This window comes from Dipodomys ordii, unplaced genomic scaffold (genome assembly GCF_000151885.1).
Source record: "Dipodomys ordii isolate 6190 unplaced genomic scaffold, Dord_2.0 Scaffold38, whole genome shotgun sequence".
Taxonomy (NCBI): Eukaryota; Metazoa; Chordata; class Mammalia; order Rodentia; family Heteromyidae; genus Dipodomys; species Dipodomys ordii.
Window position 1 is genome coordinate 10,891,564 of NW_012267254.1, and position 8,818 is coordinate 10,900,381.

General features: G+C 40.5%; 1 protein-coding gene across 1 annotated transcript in view; it reads right to left on the reverse strand.

Moving 5' to 3' along the window:
- Window positions 1–8,328, reverse strand: part of LOC105986941 (protein AMN1 homolog) — a 16,485-nt gene extending 8,157 nt beyond the window's left edge. Inside the window, exon 1 of the mRNA XM_013018074.1 lies at window positions 8,304–8,328. Coding sequence (XP_012873528.1) covers window positions 8,304–8,328 — 25 coding nt within the window. The remainder of the gene's footprint in view (window positions 1–8,303) is intronic.
- Window positions 8,329–8,818: the final 490 nt, after the last annotated feature.

Here is an 8,818-nt window from a genome sequence, read left to right on the forward strand (position 1 = left end):
AAAAAAAAAAAAGAGGCTGAGACCTGAGTATTTCAGATCAAAGCCAGCCGGGGCAGGAAAATCTCTGAGACTCTTTAATTAACTACCAGAAAACCAGAAGTGCTGCTGTGGCTCAAGTGGTAGAGCAGTAGCCTTGAGCTGAAGAGCTGAGGGACAGTGCCCAGGCCCAGAGTTAAAGCTCCATGAATGACACACACAAAAAGATTAATAATCATGAAAAAAGAAAATTTATGAAATATCTTAATACAATACCATGGTTCATAGGGTATATAATAAGGTATTTGGTGTAGCAACTAATACTACATTTTTTAAATTTAAAAGTGAGACACTGATTTGAAGTTAAAAAGGAACAGAGACTACCTCATCTCCCTGTTGACAGACATTCAAGTAGTTAAACAAGACTACTTAAGATCTAAAATGCAGGGGCTAGGAATGTAGCTTAGAGGTAGAGTGCTTGCCTAGCATGCATGAAGCCCTGGATTCCATTCCTCAGTACCACATAAACACAAAAAGCCAGAAGTGGTACTTTGGCTCATTTGGTAGAGCACTAGCCTTGAACAAAAGAAGATCAGGGACAGTGACAAGGCCCTGAGTTCAAGCCCCAGGACTGGCAAAAAACATATCTAAAATGCAGTTGATTGTTCTTAATGTGTAGAAAAAGGTTTTTTAATAAAAAATAAAAACAGTGCTTAGATGCTGGAGGTGTAACTCTGTAACAGAGTGCTTGCCTAATGTGAAGGAGGCTCTGGGTTCCAACCAGGCACCATAAAACAAAACAAAATAACAACCAATAAAATTACTGTTACCATTAACACCACTACAAAAATAAAAACCACTGTTGAAAGTAGAAAATACCATTATATTCCTTTTTGTTTTTTAAAGTAGAACAGAAAGTCTTCCAAATAGAGTTCATGCCAATATAGCTTTCCTCAGAAACACAACAAGAGAGCTCAGGATGTTATAAATATTCATGTGAAGTTTTCCCCCCTTTAAAATTTTTTTTCGGCCTTCTTCTTAGTTACATATTTCAAAGAACATCTTGCCTGTCCAGAAAAAGTATTCCTATCGTTTTAACCTACAAGTTAGAGGAATTTTCTACTGCAAATGTCTTGCTACTTGCCCATAAATTAAGCTTCTAAAGCACTGATTCCTAACCATTTCCAAACCAATATTCACTCCACATTTTGAGGGTCAGAAAAGTTTTGGCATATCCTCAAATCTTGAATGAAACATGGAGTTAATTACCACATTTATGAGGCATTTGTTGCCTCCCCTCTCTCCTCAATGTGTGTGAGCTCAGCCCTTTGGTTTTTGTTTTTGTTTTTTTTTGGGGGGGTCCGGTCGTGGCGCTTGAACTCTGAGCCTGGGCGCTGTCCCTCAGCTTTTCAGCTCAAGGCTAGCACTCTACCACTTGAGCCACAGACCCACTTCCAGCTTTTTTCTTTTTGCTTATGTTGTGCTCAGGAATCGAACCCAGGGCCTCAGGCATGCAAGGCAAGCGCTCTACCACTGAGCCACCTTCCCAGCCCCGAGCCCAGCCCTTTGGTAGGGAAGATCTGAGAAAAGGTAAGAAGAAGCCGGGCGCTGGTGGCTCACGCCTGTAATCCTAGCTACTCCGGAGGCTGAGATCTGAGGATCGCGGTTCAAAGCCAGCCCGGGCAGGAGAGACCGTGAGACTCCTATCTCCAATAAACCACCAGAAAACCGGAAGTGGCGCTGTAGCTCAAGTGGTAGAGCGCTCGCCTTGAGCTGAAGAGCTGAGGGACAGCGCCCAGGCCCAGAGTTCAAGCCCCACGACCGACAAAAAGAAAAAAAGAAAAGGTAAGAAGAAAATAGTCAAGAAATGATAACTAATTTCTGTCTTAACAAGGAGCTCCAAATACTTTCATGTTATAATGCTACATTTGTCTTTATAACTTCTCTGCAAAGTGTGTATAGTGGGAGATAAAAGGAATACTGGAGCAATTGCTTAACATTTCAGTTTTATTATACATTACTTGGAAATAAGATGTCAGGGTTGAGGTATCAGGTTTAATGATAAATTTAGTACATCGAACATTCACATTTTGAAAATCAATATATCAAAAAAATGAACATATGGCTGGGTGCTGGTAGCTCATGCCTATAATCCTAGGTACTCAGTAGGCTGAGATCTAAGAATCATAATTTGAAGTCATCCTAGACAGACAAATCTGAAACTCTTATCTCCAGTTAACTAGCAAAAAGCCAGAACTAGAGGTGTAGTTCAAGTGGTTAAAACATGAGCTGTAACCAAAAGGTCCAGAAGCCCTGATTCATAAGATAGAAAAAGCAAGAGAGAAAGAAGAGAAGAGAAAGGGAATTCTACTTATCCATCATCAGAAAGAATGATATTGTACATTAGTAAGGAAATGGAGAGACTTGGAGTTCATTTTGATAAGCTGATAAGTATCATTTTACATGATCATATGTACACAGCTATTAAACCATTGTGACCCTCTCCTAAGAATATCCTCCAGGGGCTGGGAAGGTGGCTCAGTGGTAGAGCGCATGCCTTGCATGCCTAGAGGCCCTGGGTTCGATTCCTCAGCACCACATAAGCAAAAAGAAAAAAGCTGGAAGTGGCTCAAGTGGTAGAGCGCTAGCCTTGAGCTGAAGAGCTGAGGGACAGCGTCCAGGCCCAGAGTTCAGGACCAACAACCGGACCCCCCCTCCAAAAAAAACAAATAAGAATATCCTCCTTTCTTATAATTAATCCTTATCAAAATGAACTCCAAACAATGGAAACAAGAGGATTTTTATTGTACTATTTTCAATTATTTCTTTCTTTTATGTCCTTTGGTTTATCCCCTGCTGTCACTGTTTTTTATTTCTGTACCCTTTGTCTTGTATATAAGTTTACTGATTTGGGGAAGGGAAGAGGAATTAGAAAAGGTGGGACAAAGGGTAAGCCAATTCAACAGTGACACTTACTAGACATTATGTTGGAAATTAACTTTACAACTTGGGGGGTAGGGAGTGGGAGGAAGTAAGAGAAAATGAGGGAGGGTATAACACTGTTCAAAAAGAAATGTAGGGCTGGGAAGGTGGCTCAGTGGTAGATTGCTTGCCTTGCATGCCTGAGGCCCTGGGTTCGATTCCTCAGCACCACATAAGCAGAAAAAGCCTGAAGTGGCGCTGTGGCTCAAGTGGTACAGTGCTAGCCTTGAGCTAAAGAGCTGAGGGACAGCGCCCAGGCCCCATGACTGGCAAAAAAAAAAAAGAAATGTATTCATTACCTTACATATGCAACTGTAACCCCTCTGTACATCACCCTCACAATAAATTTTAATTAAAAAATAAAAACAAGAGGCTGGGAAGATGGCTCAGTGGTAGAGCGCTTGCCTTGCATGTCTGTGGCCCTGGGTTCGGTTCCTCAGCACCACATAAACAAAAAGAAAAAAGCCAGAGTGGCGCTGTGGCTCAAGTGGTAGAGCGCTAACCTTGAGCTGAAGAGCTGAGGGACAGCGCCCAGTCCCAGAGTTCAGGCCCCATGACCGGCAAAAAAAAAAAAATACACTGGAACATGATAAATTATACAGGTCTCTAGACATTCACACAGTGAGGCCAAAGGAGAATATGCACAGGAACAGATCACAAAGGCTCAATAGCTATGTGCATATGGTCATATAAAATAATATTTATGAAATCAACTCCAAGAAAAGGAGTTGCTATTGTTGCTGTTTTTATTTTCTTTTCCTTTTGTTTTGTATGTTAATTTGTTTTGTCTTTGGGAGGGAAAGGGTGAACAAATATAGCAGTGGTACTCACTAGACACTATGTGGAAAATGAACTGTATAACTTGTGGGAGAGAGCAAGGGAAGGGGAGACATGGTTCAAAAAGAATTGCTCTCATTACTTGACTTATGTAAACTGTAACCATTCTGAATATCCCCTCTACAATAGCAATAAAATATTTTTTAAAAGAAAATTAAAGAAAAAAATGAAGCTAAGATCTTTGTATTAGTTAAGGTTCTCCAGAAAAGGCTGAGAACATCCAGATGTGCAGTCATCAACCTGTAAACCCAGAAGCCAATAGAATGCCAGTCAGACACTCACAAGGCTCCAGACCGCAAAATGTTTCCCATCTGTGTCCAAAGGCAGGGAAAGTCCATGTCCTTCCCATCAACTTTACTCTTAGATGAGTAGGTAAATCTTTTTGGTCTATTATGTCCATCAACTACTAAATGTGGCTCACTTACTTTAGAGATATGTGTTAGTCAAAATTTTGTCACTGTAAGAAATATCTGAAAGAAACCACTTACAGGAGGAAATAAATAATTGAAATAATTATTTTAGCTTCCAGTTTCAGAAATTTCAATCCATGGTTGGTGGGTTCTGCTGTTTCTCTCTCTCTCTCTCTTTCTCTCTCTCTCTGTGTGTGTGTGTGTGTGTGTGTGTGTGTGTGTGTGTGTGTGTTTGTGTGTGTTCTGGTCCTGAGGTTTGAACTCAGGGCCTGAGTACATTCTTGTTAATTGGATATTAGTCCCATGGGTTTTCTTGCCCTGGCTGGCTTCAAAGAATGATCCTCATATCTCAGCCTCCTGATTATCTAGGATTATAAGCATAAGCCACTGGCTCAGTTATTTCTATGCTATGGTGCAGCAGTATGTCATGTCAGATGTACATGAAAGAGCTGTTCACCTCATGGTGGCCAGGAGAGAAATGGAAAGGGACTGGGGATAAAATGTGGTCCCCAAAGACACTGTCAATAACCTACTTCCTCCAGGTAAGCTCCATTAACTACAGTTTCCATTATGCCCCCAGATAACACAACCAACTGCAAACCAAGCATTCAACAAATGGACATTTCCTACTAAAACTATAATGGAAAATAGATCTGTTTTAATTAGTCTGACACTTGAAATGTTTATGTCACCACATAACATCCTCTTATATAACCAGAATATCTGGGTATCTTTGGCCTATTCAAGTTGACAAATAAAATTAACCATCATAGGCTGAGAATATGGCTTAGGGGTAGAGTGTTTGCATAGCATGTATGAAGCCCTGGGTTTGATTCCTTAATACCACATAAACACAAAAAGCCAGAAGTGGTGCTGTGGCTCAAGTAGTAGAGTACTACTAACCTTGAGCAAAAGAAGCTCAGGGAGGACTGGAAAGTGGCTTAGTGGTAGAGTGCTTGCCTAGCATGCATGAGCCCTGGGTTTGATTGCTCAGTACCACATAAACAGAAAAAGTCAGAAATGGCACTGTGGCTCAAGTGGTAGAGTGCTAGCTTTGAGCAAAAGAAGCTCAGACCCCGAGTTTAAGCCCCAGGACTGGCAAAACAAACAAACAAACAAAAAATAAGCAACATAGTCCTCTTAGCTAACAAATCTTCCTGCTCCCTTCCATTTTTTCCTATGAACCAATCTTCCAGATAAGTCTTTTTTTTTTCTGTTGGTCATGGCCTAAGTGCTGTCCCTGAGAGCTCTTCAGCTTAAGGCAAGCACTCTACCACTTGAGCCACAGCACCACTTCCAGTTTTCTGGTGGTTAATTGGAGATAAGAGTCTCACAGATTTTCCTGCCCAGGCTAGCTTTGAACCATGATCCTCAGATATCAGCCTCCTGAGTAGCTAGGATTATAGGCATGAGCCACTGGAGCCTGGCTCAGATAAGTCTTTTAAATACTTTAACCTATATAGATATAGAAAATACATAGTGTGATAGCATACCATTTGACATAAATGGTATTATTTTTGTTACTTGTGGGGCTTGAACTTGGGGCCTGAGCGCTGTCCCTGAGCTCTTTTGTTCAAGACTAAAGTTATACCACCTTGAGCCATAGCACCACTTTCAGTTTTCTGGTAGTTAATTGTAGATAAGACTCTCAGGGACTTTCCTACCCGGGCTGTCTTTGAACAGAAATCCTCACATTTCAGCCTCCCAAGTAGCTAGGATTACAGGCATGAGTCACCAGCACCCCGGTCATAAATGGTATTCTCACATACATACCCTTTTCTGATTTGTACTTTTTATGTAGTATTATGTTTTCAAGATATATCCCTGGGCTGGAGATATAGCTCAGTGGTATAATGTTTTCATATGGTGTATGAGAAGCTGGGTTTAATAACCAATACTGCCAAAAAATAAATCTGGTTGCCAGCCATGATAATACACACCTGTAAACCAAGCATACAGGAAGTAGTAGGATTGTGAGTTTGGGGCCTTTGTGCATCGCGAGTTCCAGGCCACATTGAGCTACATAGCATACCATGTCTCAGAAAAGAAGGAAAGACAGACAGAGACAGAGACAGAGAGCGACAGAGAGACAGAGATTAACTGTTGACATAAAGGATAGTTTATGAATTTTAAGTAAATCGTAGTCCTCCATTGTATGAGTAAACTACTTTAATCATTCCTCTATTAATAGACATAAAGTTTCTTTCTTATTTGTTACTATATTGTTACAATCCTTTAATCAGCATCCTTGTAAACATGAGGGTGTGTCTTTATATAGAAATGCGATGCGTGTAATTCTTTTTTTCTTATTTTGAGTGATGGGTATTGAACTCGGGACCTTTGTTCTTCTTCATTGAACTATTCTTCCAATACCTGTGTAATTCTTTTGAGGGGAAAGAGCTAGCATAATGAAAGTTGGATGTAAAGTTTTAAGCTAGTAATTTCGGTTTGTTAATTTACTGTTTTTTATTTTAGTAATGAGGATAGAACCCTTGTCCATTGATAGGGACTTGTCCACATTAAACACTCTACCTCTGAGCTACACCACTCAGGCACTGCACATTAATACCTTAATTGTGATCAAGCCTCTGTTCGCATGTCCATTATATCCTCTTTTCTTTTTTAAGAAAAGCAAAGATTTATTAAGATGCTGTTATAAGGGAAACAATGTGGACAAGTAGACAAGAGTATATATCATGCTGAAAAGATTGTATATAGGTTTTATACCTTGGGTTAGGTTATTCTTGATTTGCTGCCTCATTGGCCGTATTGATTAGTTGTTCCTTCCTCAGATCATGATTTGAGTTTCATGTACAGAGGAACATCTTGCAATCTCGGCTTTCACTTCCGCAGTCCATTTGGCCCATTTTGCCACTTGGCTTACCTCCACATTCTATTTGGCCCATTTTGCACACTTGACTCACTTCTGCATTCTATCTGGCCCATTTCATGCCCTTGGCTCTTCCGTGTTCTACCTTTCCCTTGGTATTTTTCCATTAGCCATGACTCCTTAAAAAGTGGGGAATTCTCTTCCAAGCCCCCCCAACAGAACAACAAAACTAATTATGGTTAAAGAGGGGTAAAGATTTTTCTTCTTGTACCTGCTTCCTGCCTGGTAGAGTCATAGAGCTGACCCTGACTATATGTTTGTCATTCTGACAGAGGGTTATAGAGCAGTCTATGGGGCCACAGCGGGGTGTACTTGAAAACCAGACAATAATTGTATGGAAGCTTTGTTCTGGGAGTTAAGAGACAATGAAGGTTCAGATGGTAGAGGACAGAACCCACATTGTGGCATCATGTGTAACTTCATGGACAGGTTCCAGATACTCATCCAACAGGCAAAGGTAGTATGCCCAAAGAAGGTAAAACGGGATTTGAAAGAGAATGTAAAGATGGAAGATAATTGTCACCCATAGCTTACATGGATTCACCCAAACTCCTGGGTGAACTTTGAATGGCTCTTACAATTATTGCTAATGACATAGAAATTTTACCTAGAGCGTGATGGGGATCTATGAAGTCTTACAACAAAGGAGCTAGTATCAGCAAATGATCTGAATGGAAGTATGGAGTATGAACAAGGGGGCAAGCTTGATATTAGGAAAGTCTCTTAAGAGGCTATGACAATAGCTTAGAAAATTAATGGCAAGACCCTAGAATAAAGCTCTGACAAGATAGCTAAAAAAATGGAAGAGTCCAGAGTTATTTGGGAACTGTGATAAATACAACTTGGAAGCCATTGGATAAAGGAAGTAAACAGGAGGTATGAGTGCTTATTTCTGCCATTCACCTGGACAGGAAATATAGGAGATGCAATTGAGAGAGGGAATATATTATTGTTTTACTTTTTGGTGCTGCCAAAATAAAGTGTAAACACTTTAGCATAGTATTCAAGGTCCTCCATGATCTGGCTCCAAATTACATCTCCACATTTGTCTGAAATCAGTCTCCAGTAGAGTTTTTCCCGTTTCAGATTACTAAAAGCTGTCCTTTTGGACTGAGAAACTATTTTCCTAAATCTCTGCCTCCTCCTTCACTTATTTGAATGTCAAGAACATGCCAAAGTATAGCAGAGAAAAGAGAAACAGAAACGAGTAATGGAAACGTGCAATGAATACATGTCTGTACGTACATCTATATGTACATATAATATAAATATACACTCATTTAAGCTGTATTCTTGTTAAAAAATAACCCAGTAAATTATTCGTCTGTGCCAGGCACCAGTGGCTCACATCTGTAATCCTAGGTACTCAGGAGGCTGAGATCGGAGGATCACGGTTCAAAGCGAGCCCAGGCAGGAAAGTCCATGAGACTCTAATTTCCAATACACCACCAGAAAACCAGAAGTGGCGCTGTGGCTCGAGTGGTAGAGCACTAGCCTTGAACTAAAGAGCTGAGGGACAGCTCCCAGGCCCAGAGTTCAAGGCCTACGACTGACAAAAAAAAAAAAAGTTTGTCTGTGTCCATGCCTCTTTGTAATATAATTCTGTTGCTTCTCCTATCCGAAGGTGAAGTGTGTTTCTCTTCCCATTGAAGCTTGGCTGAATGACCAAGTAGCTTGCTTTGACCCATAAAATGCAGTCAATATGACATCCTGAGGTTTATGA